Here is a 21,305-nt window from a genome sequence, read left to right as displayed (position 1 = left end):
TTTAGCTAAGATCAGGTTACTGTCAATTTCTCTTGTCAGCCTGTCCTGTGTCGCTTATCAGGATATTTTCTACCTCTCAATGGCTTTGCTAAAAAGATAACATCTTTTCCCCCCCACTCGGCTTGTCACACACAGCCATGTCTGTGAATTCAAATGAATATAAGTGACTAGAGACGCTAGGGTCACATAAGTTGAGGGAAATAAGGTAATTATAAAGGACTGCGACTGGTTTTCACTGGTTTTGATTTGATCCTGAGAGTTCTGTCCCTCCGTCTCCCTCGTTGCCTTTGTTTAAGTAAACCAGCATTACAAAGTCAAACTGATGAAACGTGACTTGACAGCTGGAGCTTTTGTCTCCAGTCTCAAAACAAGCTGGCTACCCAAACCCGCCCAATTCCAACACCGTGGGCCATGAACACACTTGCAGTCCGTTGATAGAAAATTACATTACAATATTCAGTATTTAGCACGACAAGAATGGTCCATGTGTTAAGGTATAAAAGGTTTTAATACGCAGAACAGTTGATCCAGATGTTTAGAAACTGAAGTCAAAGGTAACTGGATGAAAGGACAGAAATCTTTTGTCTGCCTGAAGTCTTTGTCTCGCAGCCCTCGGCAGATGCTTCTTATCTGCCTTGGTGATGCTCTCACACTGCAACCACCTTTAGCTCTTGTCGATATCTTTAGCCCAGCTTTCAACAAGAAAAAATCAGACTGAGTTGAATAATTCTGGTTGCTTTGGCTGCGTGTTTTGATGCATGCGGCTGAATTTGAGCATACAGTTTGCTCCTGTATACCTCCTCATTCTTCTGTCAGCAGTGCAATCATACATAAAAAGCAGTGTGCCAGTTAAGCTGGCAGCCATAGGTGGCCCAGCCATAGCAGACCAGCCGTTATGTTTGATAGATGAGGTGGTGTGCTTTGGGTCATGAGCCATTTTTCTACATATTTTGTTCTTGTCACATCTTTTTTTCCATGAGTCCATAACTTTGTACAAGAGCTTCCACTTTCTTTCTGGATGTTTTCTGTATTGTTTTATAAGTTTCAATCTCATATAGGATTTGTTTTTTCTCATTGAATCATCGGATGATCAGTTCATTACATGATCATTATTATTTGCCTGCAGATTATTCTTAACTTCCTGCTGCCCTGCTCGTGTTTCTTGGTTAGACATTTTTTGCTTTTTTAGAATGATCCCAACTTTTGTTTTAGCCAATCAACTTACTATCTGTCTCACAGATTTAAGCTTGTGCATCCAATTATTTTTTAAGTCATTAAAGATGTATGCTGTACAATCATTCCACTCTGAAAGAAATCATTAAAAGACCAAAAATTACCAAAGTTAATCACTTTTTTTGCAGAGAATTACATTACAGGAAATCTACCACTCTCGTCGGTGGTATGGAGCAATGTTCTTCCTTGTTTTCAGTCTTTATAATAAGAGACACTTATCATATCCAAACTGAAGCTTCATACATGCTGAACAGACATGACGTCTTCACTGAACTCTTGCCAAGAAAGTGCTACTTGACAACTACTCATTACAACTTATATTCAATATTAAAATATGCAACTTTAATAATAGCATTTCAGGTAGAGCGGAGGGCAGACAGTTTTTATCTGGGAGTGACATCATCTATCATGGTCAGTTTTTTTCAGGGATGCTAATACGGTACATCATCAAGAGGAAGTGAGCTACGCCAGGGTGACTCAGAGAGCGCCCCACTGGAGTCTTGTGTGTGTGTGTGTGTGTGTGTGTGTGTGTGTGTGTGTGTGTGTGTGTGTGTGTGTGTGTGTGTGTGTGTGTGTGTGTGTGTGTGTGGATATGGGGCAATAGGGATGGCTAATGGACCAAACCCCAACACCTGCTCCCTCTCACTGTCTTTTCAGTTGACAGCTACTGTATGTACTGCTTTCTTGTTACTGGCTATTACTAAGCGTATCACAGCAAGATATAGGCACAAGCCATTATTACTATTATTCTCTGAATTTTAGCTCTAATACAAGATTTTTCCACTGTTCAGTATTTACATGATTTAATATAAAAAAATGATAGTAATGTAAATCTGAAACACATTTGACGCAGTGTTGCACTGATTAATTGATCCATTATTTTAAAAAGATTATTGGTAATTATCTGAAAAATCCATTACTCTTCATAATTAAAAAGCCATTCATCAGAGATTTGAGATTATTTAATTCCAGAAAGTTTCTCCTTTGCTTTGAGTTCAGAGAAAAGAAGTTCTGACAATGACACAAACCTCGATGGACATTTTTCCTTTTTCTCTGGTGTTTTCTAGTTTAGACTAAAAAAGATTGTATAAATAAATATTAAATGTAATAATTGTAGATTTAAGCTACACATTAATATACAATAAAATTAATCAATAGCAGCAGTAGCCACAATCTCCTGACACACGTCAGACCTAAGCCAGAAGACAAAAAAAGGGCAATCCTTCATTAATCAATAAGGATTTCAATCTCATAAATAAATCACTGTGCATCCTTCACATGATGTAGCAAAGTGCTATTTCAGTCTCTAAAAGCCTGAATGAAAAGTTAATACATATTTTTGAATCTATGTGTACAAACAAGTGTTTTTGTTAATTTTTAGTAAATGAATTAATACAGAACAACAAAAAAACTGACAATTTGCTGATGTTCCTCGATTCCAGGTGTGTGCAAGTAAATGTAAAACCATTTTATACAAAGTTGTACCAAAAGTTAAATTTTGAGATTTTGAACTGATTGTAATGCCACAAAGAGGTCACATTACTAAACAATTATTACATTAATTAAAAAAAAACAAAAAACTGATCAGCTGATTTAAGAAAAACAGTTACTTGTTTGCTTCTGTTTATCTGACCTCTGTTTCATCTCCTTTATGGTATTTGCCTCCAGGCGCCGTCACTTTCATGCTTAAGAATGTATCATGTTCAAAATAAAATCACTTTTTATGACATTTCATGTATTTTATGCATTTCTTTTTCTAAAACAACTGACATCTTGGGCACATATGAAATGATTAAAGATCATCCTTTAGAAGATGCATAAGCAATACAGTGCTAGCATCACTGATGCTCATTATTAAAACTCATTCTCGGTCTTCACGGTTATACACTCACAAGCCACTTTGTTAGGTACATGTGTTAACACAAATATTTAATCAACCAGTCATATGATTTATGACCATTTGTGACCAGTCATATGGTCATACAGACACGGTCAAGACAACTTGCTGAAGTTCATCAAAACAGAACAAAAGGTGATTGAAGTGACTTTAAATGTAGCATCATTGTTGGTGCTAGGTAGGGTGTGTAGAATATTTCAGAAACTTTTGATCTTGTAGGATTTTTCTACATAGTTATCTCTAATGTTTACAGAAAATGGACCAAAAGTTGAAAGCAGTTTTGACTGCTTCAAGCTGATAGAAAGCCAAAAGTAACTTGAATAAATACTCGTTATAACTCAGGTATGGAGAACAGCATATCTGAGCAGATGAGCTACAGCAGCAGAAGACCACACTGGATGTCATTTCTGTCAGCTAAGAACAGGAAACTGAGGCTACAGCTCACACAAGCTCACCAGTATTGGACAATAAAGAACTAGAAAAATGTTGCCAGGTCTGATGAGTCACAATTTCTGCTGCAATATTCAGATGGCCAATGTAAGAATTCCAAATCATTCCAATATGGACCAAAATCCAGCACCTTGTTAAATCTATGCCATGAAGATTTAAGGCAGTTCTGAAGACAAACTGAGGTCCGACCTGGAACTAGCAAGATGTACGTAATAAACTGACCAATGTGTTTATGGGACGTTTCATTATTAGCACCCATTTTCTGCCTTTGTGCTTATACTAATGCAAAAATGTGTCCATGTTCACACTGCAACAATTTAGAAGTGTGAACTCGGACACACATACAAATTCCAGTTCACATTCATGGCACCGCAGTTACATTACATAACAAGAAAGCCTCCATACAAATATTTAAACAAAAACATCAACTTTAAAAAAAGTTCTGATGTAACCTGCGTGCACTACAGAGATGCAAAAGCATTAGTTAAGCATTTTTTACAGCTTTAATTCAACATAGCCAGACTCATGGAAATCTGCACATACAAACAAACACCTCCCCGGCACATTTAATGTATTATGCACAGCTTCCGTGCGCCAAGTAACAGCCCATTAATCACATGCTCCTCGGTTGCTATGCTTTGCGAAGACAGGACAGTTCAACCCAGATTAAAATATTATGCAAGTTTGCCAAAGACGTTAAGGCAGGGTGTCAGATGTTTTTTCTTTGGCTTTTGCTTTTCAGTTAATATCTACCCAAGGACCAAGTGAAGGCCAAGTGCAAACCATAGAAAAGAAAAATGTTAATATGTTGCTCCTCTGGGCAGAGTCATGAGACTTCTGTTCTGTTTCCACTGCCAAAACTCAGAGCAGATTGGAAGGCAAATGTCACACAGTGTATTGTTCAGTTTAACAGTCTGCAAGTCTTCAGTTTTTTCTTAATAGCCTTCAATTCAGAGCTCTTGACACTAGGGTCTGAAATAATGTAGCATCTCGATGAAATGTGCGGATTTTGAAACCTGAAGAGCTGGTATCTTTTTCTTACTTCATGTATTTCGGGAATTAAGCCTGGCAAAAACTTTATTTCTTTAAAGGTTTCTGGCATGGGAATTCTAGCTCTGCAAAAAGTAGTTCAAATATTTGAAAGTATTCCCAAATATATTGTGGCCTAGATTTGTTGCTTTGATGTACACTTTGCTCTCCCAGTGCAAAACCTACCCTTTTCTGAATAATACTGACATCAGAAGGACGTGTTGAGGCAGAACAAAGAAGTGGGCATGGCAATGAGTGACAGGACTTGGCAAACAGAGCTGGATCTTCTGCAGTGATCACACTCTTATCCCTCGTGCTTAGCATATTGGAAATGGGCACACTGCCCAGAACAAAATATTGGACAAATTATGCGTGTGTGTGTGTAAGTGGCTTACTCCATACTCCTACATGAGAGCGGGATGAGACACACAGCATGATTTGTGTTTGTTTGTGTGTGCATGAGTGTTTGACCATATGGGTTAAGTGTAAGTATATTGTACTCCACACATGTACAATTGCTCGGACAATATGATAACCTTCTCTTCAGATGAAAACAACTCATATGACTGATACACTTTCTCCCACAGCAGAGACTACGGTTACAGTTGAATAAAATGGATGGAAAGGTGCCTAAACTCAGGGTGTTAGTCATGATTGCTGGTGATCTACTTTCTATTATTGTGTGTTTACTAATGAGGCAACTGCTTCTGTTGCATGACAGCATGACTTTGTGTAACTGATATAAAGTCTTTGGAGCACTACAGTCTGTAATTGTCATTTAACATGATATCAAATTCACATGAAAAGTGTAAGTCAGTCTAAAGCTGTTGTCTTTTTTTTTTTTTTTTTTTTGCCTGTCCCATTTGGCTCTTTTGCCATCAGAATTGTTGTCTAAAGGCAAAGAAAGATGCCCAACGGATTTACTTTACCAAATTGACCATCCCAGCCTTGCCGTAATGGTCCATTTGATTCACCTTTTATTGTTTATTTTATTTTCACTTACTGAATACGGGACAGACTTGACTGGGGGAAAGAAGGGGAGAAAGAAAGAGGGAAAGAGAAACAGCTGAGAAGAGGGATGGGGGGGAAGGGCAAAAGACAAAAACCAACAGAACGGGCAGAAGAAAGAAAAAAAAAAGAAGAAGAAAAAAAATGCATATATCAATCACCTGGATCACCTGCTAAGAAAGAAAAAAGAAAACAAGCAGAAGAGAACAAGAGTAATAGAATAAACAACATCACAATGATATATGGGAATATGACAGTAAATACTAAACATAAGATCAACAGAACACAGTGTGCTTTGAGGTAGGAGCCAAAAAGGGTGTAGTTTGTGGGTGTGATCACCCGTGTGTACACCTGTGAGCATGGACGCGCCTGAACAACTACAGGCCGATCTCAAATCTCCCGTTTTTAAGTAAGATCATTGAAAAAGCAGTTTCTCAACAGCTCAGTTACTTCTTAAAACAGAATAATTGCTACGATGCCTTCCAGTCAGGTTTTAGACAGAACCACAGCACTGAAACCGCTCTGACCAAAGTGTTTAATGACATATGTCTGAATACAGACAGTGGAAAAATGTCAGTCCTAGTTTTACTGGATCTCAGTGCAGCATTTGATACAGTTGACCACAACATATTACTCAAACGACTGGAGAACTGGACAGGTCTTTCAGGAACTGTACTAAACTGGTTCAAAACATACGTAGAAAACAGGAAATACTTTGTATCAATAGGTAACTTCACATCTGAGCAGACAAGTATCACATGTGGAGTTCCCCAAGGTTCCATCTTGGGACCCCTTCTGTTTAACATCTACATGCTCCCACTGGCACAGATTATAAACAACAACAAAATAAACTATCACAGCTATGCAGATGACACACAAATATATATCACAATGTCACCAGGAGACCGAGGCCCTGTACAGGCTCTTGGTAAATGCATTGAGGAAATCAATGACTGGTTGTGCCACAATTTTCTCCAGCTAAACAAAAACAAAACTGAGGTAATAGTCTTTGGCGCCAAAGAAAAACGATTACAGGTCACCAGAGAACTTCAATCTATACATCTAAAAACCACAAACCAGGCGAGAAATTTGGGTGTAGTGATGGATGCAGACCTAAACTTAGAAAAACACATTAAGACAATAACAAAGTCAGCTTACTATCACCTCAAGAATATATCAAGGATAAAAGATCTGATGTCTCAACAGGACCTGGAAAAACTAGTCCATGCATTCATCTTTAGTAGGCTTGATTACTGTAACAGCATCTTTACAGGTCTACCTAAAAAATCAGTCAGACAACTACAGCTCATTCAGAACTCTGCTGCTCGAGTCCTCACTAAGACCAAAAAAGTGGACCACATCAGTCCAGCTCTGAGGTCCTTACACTGGCTGCCTGTCCGTCAGAGGATAGACTTTAAAGTTCTGATGCTGGCCTATAAAGCTCTGAATGGTTTAGGACCAAAATACATCAATGACCTCCTGACCCAGTATGAACCATCCAGATCCCTCAGGTCATCTGGATCCGGTCTTTTATCAGTTCCCAGAGTCAGAACCAGACACGGAGAAGCTGCATTCAGCTTTTATGCTCCTTATATCTGGAACAAACTCCCAGAAAGCCTCAGATCAGCTGAAACACTCAGTTTATTTAAATCCAGGTTGAAGACTCACCTGTTCTCAGCTGCATTTGAATAAAGCACCAAATCCACACTTTAAGCTTAAATTTCAAAACTTACATTTAACTACTGATTTTATCTACTGTTCTGATTTTATCTGTTTTGATTTTATATACTGTTTTGTTTGTTTGTTTGTTTGTTTGTTTGTTTGTTTGTTTGTTTGTTTGTTTGTTTGTTTGTTTGTTAATTAGTTAGTTAGTTTATTTGCTTGTTTTAATCAATTTTAAATCATGCTTTTTATTTGTTCTTGTTTCTAATGTCTCTGTAAAGCACTTTGAATCACCTTGTTGTTGAATTGTGCTATACAAATAAACTTGCCTTGCCTTGCCTTGTTTTTTTAAAAGGTTCCTTCATGTAATGATCTGCTAGAGGGTGTGGGGGGGCCACAGCCCCGTCCTCCAGGGTATGAAGCAGGTATGGAGGAGATCAAAACTCCAGACATCCAGAGGCCCCCAGAACACAAGAGACCAAGGAAGACCAACAGAGGGGCAGCCGCGCCACTGTCCCAGAAAGAGCTGAGGAGAGTCCCAGATGAGGGCTCACTCAGCAGCTGCGGAGCAGAAGCCAGGGGGAGTTGCAGTGACGCGCCCGTGAGCTCCGCCAGCAGCCAGCTGTGCCTGACTGACCAAGCCCCAGGCCGAGAGGCCGGGGGCACCCCACCTCCGAAGTGGCCCGAGCGAGCCCCAGGCTCCAGGCCCCGATAAGCGGCCGCCAAGGAGTGAGCTGGTGTGTACCTGGACGCCCATCCCCGGACACAAAGAACCACCAACGCACCGATGTCTGAGGGAGTCCGCCACTGGCAGGGGAAGTGGTGGTGGGGGGAGATAGGCCTCCAAACCTTGGAGGGCCTGAGATGTCCCCAGAGAGGTGGCGCCTGATACCCAACCTGACATATAGACACAGAAATACAGGCACACACAGACACAAACATCCATTCCCACCCTCATGCTCTCATATGCACTTACTCCACACTCAACCAACGTGGAGACAGACATAAAGAGACGCTGTACACACGATCACACTCCCCAAGCGTACTCTACAAACCGGGTCTAGGTACCCTTGCTCCTGGAGGGGGGAACTGCACCCAGACCCAGGTGGTGTTACCCTTTTCCCTGCGGTGGGGGGAGGCAGACCGCCCCGACTCCGCAGCAGCAGGGAGGCCCCACACTCCAGACCACAGTCGGACGGCCAACTCCTCCTCCTAGCCCCCCCGCTCCAGCAGGCCGCAGAGAATGGGGGTGAGAGAAGACTCCAAACCTCCCTCCACCCGCTCATTGTAGTGTTGATGCATGTGTGTTCTAAGGTGCATTTAAAACCCAGGAGGGCATGGAGCTACCTGCCAGAGAGCAGCAGGTAAGCGCATGGTCCCTCCTGCTAGCCCTCAATGTCTACGTGTATTCAAAATTGAGAGGTGGGCAACGACGCCAGGGGTGAGGTGTACACCCTGATGGTAATTTGGATTCCGTGTTTCGTGCCTAAAGCTGTTGTCGCATGTCCAAAGATCACAGAAAGGACCAACAGGAGATATGGGGGAAAAAACATAAACCAAAACTTTAGATCAAAACATCTACTGAACGTCAATGTTTTACAGCGATTTATTTCTCTGTGTGACATCATAATGATGTGGCAGCTGGACAACTGCAGAATGAAAATGATACAGTCAGAAGGAAGGATAGGTGGATAAAACACGTGACGCAGATGAAGTGGTATAAAACATTACTGTGGATCCAGTGGAGATAAATGACTACTAAACTATAGATGACAGCAGGTTTAGCCAATCAGCAAACTACTGACCATGAAAATTCACATGCTTATATGTTTAATCTATTAGCTAAATATGTCTGGCGTGCCAGCCACAGAAGAGTCAAGCATACACACTCCATCTACTGGGCATATATTTTCATCAATATCCACCCATTATGCACATAAACTGGTGTTGAAATTGCAGCACACGAGTGTCAAAGATACATCTCGATGTCCCAGCCACAGATTTCTGTTGGCACACCTCTCAATGCTGCCTTGTTTTCTGTCCAACGAGCCCTCCAAATTAAAAGATAAAATTTGCCCATGCTCTCCAGAACAAGAAAAAAATCTGATGCACCTATTGATATGAAAGCATCAGTTTTGTGGCCCTTCAGAAATAAATATACAATTTCATGGGTTTGAGTTTAAATGATGACTTTGTGAAGGTAAAGCAATCATTAACAAATAACTAGTTAGCTAATATTTATGATCATTTATAAAGGAAATCATCTTTGGTTGGAAAACTGTCCTGAGTTCTGATGTTTTTGGATCTCCTGTTATTACAGACTTCGCTGTCACTCCGTCATAACATCACCTCACTTCCTCCTTTGGCACCACCATAATTACGACAGGCCATGTATAATTGATGTATATTTAATACATGTTTTCAATAATACATCTAACTTCTGTTTCAGCGTCGCTGGTACTAGGATGAAAAGCAGAAAATATTTTCCACCTCATAGTACAATGCAATCATTTTTTTCATTTAGCTCCTTATTGAATCATATTAAGATTTACATTTTTTGAAGCCTTTACTTTTTTTGTATATTCTGTTATTTTCAGTTTTACCAAGCTTTTTCTTTAGTTTTATTTTTTAACCTTTCTTACCTATTTTGGTCTGTAACATTGCATTTATTTTATTGATATAAGCTGTTTGGGATATTGTAACACAGTATTTTACCTATTTTTAGGATTAATAAAGTATTTCTTATCTCTGAAAGTTTTGATATACAGTGGACCTCATGGCTGGACATGTGTAAGTGTTTGGAATGGGGCATTCAGGAGGTCTAGCAGCCCTTTTCCACTAGTACCTACTCAGCGCGACTCGTAGTACCTGGCACCAGGTACTTTTGTTAAAGTCCCATGTTTTACCTTGTATCTTCTGTTTATGCTTTATTGATTCGAAAATAAACTGTTGAATGCCAAAGATTTAGTCATTCATCCTGACATTTCAGATCTTAATCCCCTGGCATCAAATCTTAAACATCAGAAAATCTTGTTATCTTTGCTTCCTTTCTTAAATTTGACTCACAAATTAAATCAAGCGTTAAAGTCTTTCATTTAAAAAAAGAAGAAATTATTTCTTTCTATCAATGATCCTGAGGAAGTCATTCATGCTTTTATTACATCTAGACTAGAATGCTGCAATTCCTCATCTGTTGGACTGAGCAAAACCTGATATCATGAATGCAGCCGGTTCAAAATGCTGCTGTTAGACTCTTGACTGCTACATGGAAGTGGAATCATATTCCAGTCATTCTTAAATCATTGCACTGGCATCCTGTGACGTACAGGATCAATTTCAAAATGTTGCTTCTCACATGTAAGTGCTTTTGTGGGCTTGCTCCAGTTTCCAGCTTTACAATGCTTTGTTCTATGACGCTCACTTAGTTGACTTCTTGTAATTTCAAATTCCCGATAAGGTTGTGCAGGTGATCAGGCATTCTCAGTCAAAGCTCCAAAACTCCCTGGAATCATCTTGTTTCTCAGGTTAAGTCATCTTCCTCGGCAACTGAAAACAAACATCTTCTCATTAGCTTTCTCATCTTCAGACTATTGCTTAATTTTTCCTAATTCCTCTTTTTTACTATTCGTATTTTATTATTTTTATTATTATTTACTCTATTTTTCTTTATTGTTCTTAAATCATTAATATTATTCCTATGATAGTTTTGATGCTGTGCAGCACGTCTCTGTCTGTTGTGCCTAAATGTTCTATATAACATATATATATAATATTGACTTGAAACATTATTAGATGACCTAAAACATTATTGCACATTTATGTGTTTCAGCTACCTGTTTCACCCCAAATTAGTTCAGTGTCCACATTCATAGTTGACCAGTGAAGTAGTCATCAGTGCTAAACACAAACATGTCATCAGTATATACACTCAGTCCTTTTCCTCCCTCCTCCATCCCTCTGGTATGAAAGCAGATCTAGGCAGTAAAGGGATCCAGATATTGTAACAAGCACTTAAATGGGGTCTAGTACAGCCCACAGCTGCTGCCTTCTTCTAATCTATGCTGCCGCCACCCTTCCTCCTCCTCCTCCCAGCCTCGAGCCCTTTCAGGCCATCCTGCTGCTGGTGGTTGGTCTTCCTCCCTCAGGGCACACAGGGCTGTTAGGCCACCATTAGTCCTACTAATGGGCCTGACAAATGCACCACATCCTCAGCATTTAGACCTCCTCTGTCTGAGATATGGATATCGACCACTTCTCAATGGAACTGGAGAGTATAGGGCCAGAGGGTGGGAGTCGATTTTGTATGTACATATACAGAATTTGTGTGTTATGCACGCACACACAAAAACTAACCGTTGGCTTCAAGACATGTCTTCACCTTAAAATTCATTGGTTTATGCTACCTTAGGGGAACTTCATGATCCTATAAGGAAATCTAGTCTCCATAACGATTTGTGGAGACATGATTTTTAAATCAAAATAATCTGTAAAAACTAGAAAACACACCTACACATTAAACACCACATGACTAAAAAGTACACGAACCAAGTACCTGTGTCTTTCTATGTGGTTATGTGTTCCTGATTACCATTACAGTCCAATTTACAGAGTGTGCGAGTGTGTCTCTGTCTCGTTGTGTATTTGCATGTGCATAACATTAATGTGCACATCAGATTGCCTCTTGTCCCCTGCCAGTTTACCCGCTCTCTGTTTCTATTGACAGTGTTGAGATCCATGGCTGAAATTCCGATATGATTAACTTCTGAAGAAATAATTCAGTACTAAGGACTTCTCAGTGTTTCATTCACACACTGAAATCTGCCAAACCATCATTATAGCATAGAGCAGTCATTGAGGTGAACTAAATTCTACTCTAACAAGCTCTGGTACTCATTTGCGGAGAGGAATATCTATATTACATATCTGATCCAGATCTCTTTACTTCTTTGATGTACAAGATCAGTCTCCTGGTGTGAAGAGTTAAGAAGGTGCAAGAAACAGCTCTAACACATAGGGATTCATCAGAGAAGCCCATTCAGAGCAGAGCTGAAAGAATAACACCTGTTTAATAAGGAAAGACACCGTCAAGATTTACTACTTTTTATACTACACGTAACCGGTGAAGGCTGGTAACCTGCGATTGCCATGTTTCAGTATATTTTAACATGGTGTCTAATCTTTCAGTCTAAAAATACAGTGTACACATAAGTTCAGAGTAAAAACAACTTACTTGCAGCAAAATGCAAAATTGAAGCAACTATTTTAATGATCAAAATTTGACGTAAAACTCACAAACTTTTATGGTTTCAGGTCAGTCCAGGTTAGTCATTTGATACTGAAACAAACAAATCAAGCTCTCTCAATAGAGATTAATGTTGGATGTAATTTCATTATTTTCTTCTGTTTTATAGACTGAGCAGTCAAACTAGACGGTAATCAGCATAAATCATTTAGATGGAGGAAAAGCTGATGGGAGTTCAGCTTTAATAAAAGGCGACACTCTGGTAAATAACAACCTGTTAATCACGCACAAATGCATTTCGGGAAGTACACAAACATTACTGCTTCCTGCACTTTTATCAAATGCCTGGTCTTAATGTCAACACAGAGTTCAAGAAGTGCAGCTCAACAATGGCAGGGATGGCTGTGATACCCACAGACTGCCTTGTTTTCCTCCTGACCTTACAGTGGGGACACAGGCAAACTACAATCTAGGGAATAGCATTGCAGGAAATTGTTTACATCTATTATTTTTTTCTATTATTATTACTATTTATAAGTGATGGGAACTCTTCTACAGAAGGATATTTTTGGTAGAGTTTTCAGCAAACTAATCTTACTGTAAATTAATTTAAAAGGCAGCTCAGACAGACTAGCAAACAGTGGCACTAATGGTGAGCTTTGCCTGTCTCACTTGATTAGTTTCACACGCCCACCACACGAGCGTCAGAGCAAGCTTTTACCGGCGCCTTGACATGTCAGTCACAATAAAAGTGACTAACCTACATAATGCAAATGTAACAGTACAACCCATTTAACTTACTCAGTCTCCAACACGACTGATTACTATGGATGTCCAACATATAAAGAAAGCTTCATACTGTCTGCGATTCTTATCTGTTTATTATCACTTTATGTAACCACTACTAGAAATTAATGATCTATTTTAATAACTATGACAACATTATGATTTGTCAGGTGTCTGTGTGCCAAATTAGCCAAGTATTGCATTCATATTCTCAGTTGTGATACATGTAAGCTGGTTAAGAAAAGGACACCGACATTTAAGGAACTGTATTTTAGAGGCAGAACACAATAGTTTTTATGTGCTCTTTAGATGCTTCCAAAACATTTGACATCACAAGTAGTTTGTTAAATTGCAATGCAGAGGGGTCCCTGCATATCTAATTAGGATTTTACAGTGTTGGTACTCACATAGAACTATGCAAGTTAAGTGGAATATGGAGTTATCTGAATCTTTTTCTGTATAATGGAGTAAGACAAGAGGGAATATTGTCTCCTGTTCTATTCGATCTGTATCTTAATCATCTTTCTGTCACGTTAAATGACTGTAAGACTGGTTGTATGCTGGGTAATCTTCTTGTTAATCATTTAATGTAAGATGCTGATCTTATAACTGTAATTTGTACATCCAATGATATCTACAAAAACTACTTAAACTGCATCGAATTTAGAGGAATGCGTGTTACACGAATCTATCTTACATCTACAAATCACCACCATGCAGCAGCTTCTGGCCAAAGAAATCTTCCATACTTTCATGAAAACACTTTCTGTTATTATGAAATGACGGCATTTTATCCAAGTAATGACTGCGTTTGCGTAACACCCCAAAAGTTCTCACCTGCAGCCTCCGTCTTCGGATGATCCCTGAATCATCCATAGCGCGTGTCAGAGGGGATGTCACACCTGTCGGTTGGTCTCGTGGCCCCCTGGTCTCCAGGTGACGGGGCGAGAAGAGGGTCCACTCTCGCGTGGCTTTCAGCGAGCCAGCAAGACGTGATAATTGAACGCTAATAAGCCGAAATACCCGACGGAGTGTCGGTAGGTGTCAACATCACTTTTCAGAGAAAAGCAGATGATGTTCCGGAGATTAGGTGGCCCTGTTAAGGTCAGTATGAGAAATACCACAAATCCTATATATAAATACGCATATATAAACGTTTACCGTCACGTGCTACAAGGAAAAAACTACACCGGGGTTTGACCAAAATATAAAAAGTGCCGCTCCTGTGCTCGACCGCAGCCGACATCCCATGCTGGCTGAGACTGACAGAGAGTACTGACTAGGCTCCTCTGCGAAGTGCTGAATAAGCAAGAGGCTTCACGGTGGGATCAGCTTGCTCTGCATGAACTTAAGTCCAGCTGGGAGATAGAGAAGAACCCCTCACACCGAGGCTTATCGAGGCGAAGATAAAACAAAGTTTGCGCACATCTTCACTCCCGAACAGCCGGTGATCCACGGCCAAAGACAAAAAACATTTTCACTAAAATTAAATTAGATCACCATTTTAGATGCTTCTGTCGCGATGATGCTCCGTTGGTTTAAAAACCCAGTAAAGAAGTCCTCAAGCAGCCAAGCCACATACATCTATGTGCTGCGTGCATGTACACAGAGTTCACTGCATGCATTCTGCACATCACTACCACAGATCTCGATCTTATCACACATCCACGTCAGGGAATATGTGCATTTAAAAAAAAGAAAAAAAGGAAAAAGGGGGGAAAGGCACGATGAATGAGAAGCGCCTCTACCCGTCCATCTGGTGAAACATGCAAACACAGCGGCATCGAAAGCAGGTTGATCGCTTCTCGTTTTCGTCCCCTGGGACACGGATTTGTCCGTCTTCGGGTATTCGATGTGTTTAGTCTGTTCTTCTTGGGTGTAGCACCGCTTTTCCTGTGAAGAAATGATCTGTGTTTGCTTCACAGTCTTTGCTCCATCCTCGGCTCCAGCCACCCACTTCCTACTACCAAGCGACGTTTAACCCCTCAGCGACCGGAGACGGTGAGAAAGACTAGCTGTACCGGCTGAGATGTGCGATTTTCTGTTCCTTATTCTGATAATAGCAGGAGTTTCAGGTAGGAACTGAGCAGGAGGAAAGTGGAGACACGATTTCTTTTAAAGATGCTTGTAGAGTGAAGCTGGGGGACATAGTGTACCTGTTTCTTCATTTACTGGCCCCTGGTGTTGTTCTATAAATAGCTGTAGAATATTTTTATGTACTGAAGAACTCATTGAGTGCTCAACCTGTTATTTCAACTCTTACATATATATTAAAAGTATTAAACTAAATGCAGTCGTTTTGGTAGAGGAGTTTATTTTTGTATATCTCAATTACCAGCTCCTATTTAGCACCATAACTGGCAAAGGATCACTAAATGAAAGTAAATCTGAAAAAAAAACCCCAACCTTCCACCTGAGCTGTTTTCTTTTATTTTACAATAACTACAATAATTTCATGGGTCATGTCATTTCTTCCTGTTAAAAGGGAGTTTTTCCTTCCCATTATTGCCGAAGTGTTTGCTCACAGGTGGAAATAGGATTGTTGGGAGTTTTCGCTGTTTTCTTTGCATAGGGTCTTGACCTCACAGTATAAAGCACCTTATTAAACCCCCTATATAATTTTAAGGGCCTGTAGAGCAAGGATGTCAAAGTCATTTTACACCAGGGGCCACATACAGCCCACTTTGTACACAGCAAAATCTCCAGTGTTAAATTAACACTAGAGAGTGTATATATGGGTCCACACCTCTGAGTGTTAAATACAACACTGTTGAGTGTTAAATTAACACTTTTGACAGTGTTATATGTTTAAAAGTAACCTAGTCAGTTTTGAAGATTAACAATGGCTAACACTGAGCAGTGCTGATTTTATAACACTAGAATATTTCTAACATTTTGAGTTATTTTCCAGTGTTAGAAAATCAGCACTGCTCAGTGTTAGCCATTGTTAATCTTCAAAACTGACTAGGTTACTTTTAAACATATAACACTGTCAAAAGTGTTAATTTAACACTCAACAGTGTTGCATTTAACACTCAGAGGTGTGGACCCATATAGACACTCTCCAGTGTTAATTTAACACTGGAGATTTTGCTGTGTAGGTAGGGTCTCAAGTGCGCTGGACCAATGAAACTGTCCTTTCTGTCCAGTCAGTGTATAGAGGTTTAACTGGCCGTTTAATCCCTACAATATCTCACTGTAAGAAAAATAAGTTTAATTTGAACAGTATACCTCAGTTTTTTTTTACATGATAAAGAAATGCTGCTGCAGCCAGTGAAAGAAAGCTATCATTAAGGCTCTTTGAGCTTAAATTGTAATAAACAAATGTGTGGAAAAATAACAGAAAAAGTTAACTAGTGTAATTAACCGTGTTCCCATTTCTATAGTAGATAATGAAAAAACAGTTTTTTTCCTGTCATTTGAATATTTATTGATTAATGCATTACTTTAGTGTGGTATGAATGACTGTGGGGAAAGGTCTTAATCAGCAGGAAAAGCTTTAACATTTATGAAAATACTCGAAAGTCTAAAATGTATGCCTTCACATTTCCCAATGTGTCTAGAGTCTAGAGGTTCAGATTTGAATCTTCTTGTATTTGACGCCTCTACTCTAGTTGAAGATGAAGATCAGTCAGTCCTGGGGGTGAGGGACATTTGTTTGATTTTATTTTGTGGATGTTTATGGACACACCCTACATGACAGTTCGTTGAAACCTGAACTCCTACCTAAAATAAATTAAAAATAAAAAATCCTCCCTTAATGTTTGCATTCAGGGTTATTAAGTTACCTCCAAGTTTAAGATTTAACGTTGTTGTTCATAAATGGTGTCTTCCAGCCGCCTCCTGACATGCTTTCTATTGGTATTCCTATGAAAAATGGCATCAAGTATTATGCATTATTCAACATTCACACCTGTCACACATGGGATTCATTGGCACATAACATTTCACAGCTCCTCACCCTTGAGTTACTTGCATCCCTGATCCACATGCTAATGAATGAACATGAGAAATTTCCACTGCTGTGGTTTTAAAGACAAAGGCCTTTTGGGATGCTGGCATATTAAGGGAAACTGTGTGTCTGTCTGTTCTGATATTATCCAAATCAAGTGAACCATGTTATTCCCTGCTGAGCCTGAAGACAGATGTGAATACATACTCAATAAAAGGAATGCACATCCCAATCAATGCTAAAGAAAAATCACTCCACAGTAGTAATCACTGACTGCACTGTAACATTTAGGGGCAAAGTCCATCACAGTGTTCACACGATGTCTCTGAATGATATTATACTGTTAAACATTGTCACAAGAAAGAAAGACAGAAATGTTGGTCAAAGGTGGCTTGTGAGAAGGATCAATGTGGAGATGGAAAAACACACAGGAGGCCAGGCAGCTGGTCTAGCTCCAGCTTCAGGAGAGGGGGAGACAGGAGGGGGACTTTAATGGTTTTTAGCATTGTGGCCTAAATGATCCCTGTCTCTCTGAGCAGACGGAGCTGGCAAGCTTTACTCCCTCTCACTGCGGGATTTAGTGCTGACAGATAATTCTGAGTTCAACGTCAACTCCCCAAATACTCCACCACCAAAGCTTCAGTCTTACTTTGAAGACATAAGGAGAAAAATGCCCTCTTCTAATGTACAGTACTGTGCAAAAGTCAACCTTATTTCTTTATGCTTTGCTAGGAAAATGGGAAATGGCTACTGGGATTTATTCAAACATGACTGTGCAAATAAAAATGGGAATACAGAATATAAGGCAAAACCAGAGTTTGTACAGTTCTAACAAGCTTTAAAGTCAATATTTGGTATGTCCATCTTTATTCTTCAACACAGCCTGAACTCTATTAGGGAAGCTTTCTTGTGTTCTCTTTAAGTCCCAAAGATGAGGTTTAGGGCCACGGGGCCTATACCAGCTATGTTTGATTCATTTCAAACTGAATTTTTGTTATTACTGTGGCGCCACTGCAGTACCTTCGAGGCCCGCCAGTGGACCCTGGCCCTTTTTTGAACATTGGATGCCTTTTGATTTGTTCTCTGTCAAGATGATCTCACTGTTTCAATAACATTGAGCTCCCGGCACTGGGGAGGCCAATCCATGTCTGACGCTTTTCTATCTAGGTATGTTTTTTAGTGCATTGCCTTTGTGTTTGGGAACATCGTCATGTAGAAAATGCTTGTGATATTTCCTCTATGGTGGATCAAAATCTGTATTCATAATTCCAACAAGTGCGACCAACACCACTGGCTGCAATGCAGACCCAAATCATAACAGAGCCTCTATGTGTTTTAGAGATGGCTGTAGACGCTCAGTGTTATACCTCGCTAAAGCCTGGTACTTTAAAGGGGGGCTTTCTGTAAAGAATCTGCATGGGCCCACAGTCCAAAGACATATTTCCTGAGTAGTTGCCACAGTGGTTGGACACGCATGTTTGATTTGGCACAGATGTTACATGACGCAACCCTTCCTTGGGGATCGGCACAAGGAGCACAGCTTCTCCCAGTGTTGAACTAGAGGTCACTCACGTGTAAGGCGATACTACATTGATTGGTGCCTCTGTATTGAAGATGAGTATATGGACATGAGTGTATAGTGTGTGTGTGTGTGGCAGAGTGTACCTTTCTTTTTGTCCTATATCTGCTGGGACAGGCCCCAACCTCTATCCCTGATACCTCGTTTGATAAGTGGTTAGGATATTGAATAAAAAATAAATCTATTTTACCATGGCTATTGATAAATATGTTGTCCTCTAATATAGAACAAAACCTTCTACTTTTTACAACACTGCTGTTTAAACCACGTATTACTTGAAAACAAAAAAAAACCAACCTATGAGATATTTGTTTGATTGTTTTAATCGTACAAACAAAACTGTACACACAAGCAAAAATAATTCCTGATGTTTTTAAGCTTAAAAAATGAGAACATGGGTGCGGCAACCATGTTTCTTCAAGGGGATTTGACCAGTATTAAGCTGTGCAGGGCAGCCCTGTGCTTTAGAAATAATTTTAGAACAGCTTTCAATCTATTCTTGTTGAACCTTTTTCACAATGGCATCTGACATTTACTGAAATGAGCAACAACTCAGACCCAGATACTCATCCCTTTAAAAGCCTCTGTTTCTAATAGCACTTTTACTGAAGTATTGCTCTGTGTGTCCACAATGTTTTTAAGTGAATGATTTTCATTCAATTAATCAATGAGATTTCATTAATAAATACGGTTTAAGTTCAGGTTTAACTTTAAAAATCTGTGAGATGTAACATAGTGCTACATGTTAACCATAAATCCAATCAAGTTGACACTGGCCTTATGAGCAGGAGCGCTTACAAACCATATCTGACAAATATGGTCATCAGCATGTCAGAAGGTGAAAAATTATAGGTTTTAGGTAGTGACCCAGTTATCAGCTTATGCTGCTTTTTGTTCCGTAATATTATTCAATAATGAATGAGGGCACATGAATTTTACATCTTTTTGTTCATTAAATGCTGCGAGGTCTGTACAGGGGGAGGAGGTTGCAGTGGCAGAGCTCAGAAATTGTGAAGTTTCACAGGCAAATACCTTTTTTTCTGTTACTCTGTGCAAAAGCTCCCCAAAATGATGTCATACTTTTTCAAAGGATGCCCTGAGGGAGGTCGCAATGGGTCAGCTTTCAGCAGCCAAAAGCTCGGCGGGGCTGGGTTTTGGAGTATGCCTGCCGCTTTTGGGATCCCATTTCCCATCGTGGTTAGCCTGCCACAAGAGCCATGTCAGCTCACATCTCTTCATAGACTGCAAGTGGTTCCCCCTGCATTCAAATCCTCTGTGCATGTGTGTGTGTGTGGAGACAAACCGTAGCATACTGCTGTTACTGGGAACAAGCAGTCATACATCATATTTATATACAAGGAGTATACAGTAAATTAGAGAGCCCCAGTAGGATGTTTTACAAACTATCAGAGATCCCTTTTGACCAATTAATCAGCTATACGCTTTTTCTTCTCCAACCATTATTACACCACAGTGTACCAAAAAAACATGAAAAATGTGTTAATGATAATGAAGTCCAGTCAAAAAGCTGCACAATAAATACAACATTCAGAAAACCAACAGAGTAATTGTCTTTCATTGTTTTGTGTAACTTGTGGTGTTTTATATTGTACCTTGTTTTATCACACGCAGGCTGCAATTAACTCCATTGTAAATCTGTAATTGGTCAGCTAATTGTTTTCTAAATCAAAAGAAAGAAAATGAAAGCAGAGGAAAACAAATCACAATCCCAGAAAGAGACTTCCTCAAAGTGCAGCTTGTGTCTGTCGGACTAAACCCCAAAGAACTCCCACATGCAAGAATAAAACCACTAAACTCTTAACTCTAACTGGTTCAGCAGCCAACTGTTTGATATCGCACAATGTGTGTATGTTGGATGTGGTCTGACCTGCAAAAACAGCTACTTTAAAATCAGCCCCGACAATGAGTCTCTAGTCTTTTTCAACTTAAACAATTTACTCAGTGCATAGCAAAATAATTAATTAGTAAGAGTTTATATAATTCTTTGAGAAAACCCTCTAAACATTGAGCCATGATGGCTTTAAGAAGGTTGCTGGAGCTTGTTTGTTTGTTCATACAAGTGCAAAAAGCCACAAATTATTTAAAGCGATAGGCTGCTACTAAGTAGCATTCGGTATTCATACATGCTTGTATTGATGAGCAGTGCTTACCGTCTGTGGTAAATAATTACCTATATTATCCCTAACATGACGTTGCATTGACAGCGTTGGCTAAAGCATTATAATGTGAGTTTAGAAACTAAATGAGGTAAAACAGATGAAATAATCAGTCTGATTTCCACCAAGTACACCACGAATGCTTACATATAATGTGATAATTATTACTGTTATAAATCACACCTGCAGTTATCTTGGTATGATACATTTAATTGTTTAATTAAAAAGAACATACAATATACAAAAAAAATAGTTTGTGGGTTCTTTCGCTTACATGTAGTCATGTGAAG

The 21,305-nt window shown here is 39.6% G+C and overlaps 1 protein-coding gene across 1 annotated transcript in view; it reads right to left on the bottom strand.

Annotated features, from left to right (window-relative positions):
* mast1a (microtubule associated serine/threonine kinase 1a) overlaps positions 1-15,229 on the bottom strand; it is a 78,364-nt gene extending 63,135 nt beyond the window's left edge. Inside the window, exon 1 of the mRNA XM_085410111.1 lies at positions 14,145-15,229. Within this exon, the coding sequence (XP_085266237.1) occupies positions 14,145-14,183 (39 nt within the window). The 5' untranslated portion in view covers positions 14,184-15,229. The remainder of the gene's footprint in view (positions 1-14,144) is intronic.
* Between the last annotated feature and the right edge of the window lie 6,076 nt (positions 15,230-21,305).

Source organism: Rhamphochromis longiceps, linkage group LG6, assembly GCF_057381845.1.
Source record: "Rhamphochromis longiceps isolate RC_006_pf linkage group LG6, R_longiceps_female_GT1.1, whole genome shotgun sequence".
NCBI lineage: Eukaryota > Metazoa > Chordata > Actinopteri > Cichliformes > Cichlidae > Rhamphochromis > Rhamphochromis longiceps.
The sequence above is the reverse complement of the archived record's forward strand: the minus strand, read 5'-3'. Positions and strand labels throughout refer to the sequence as shown.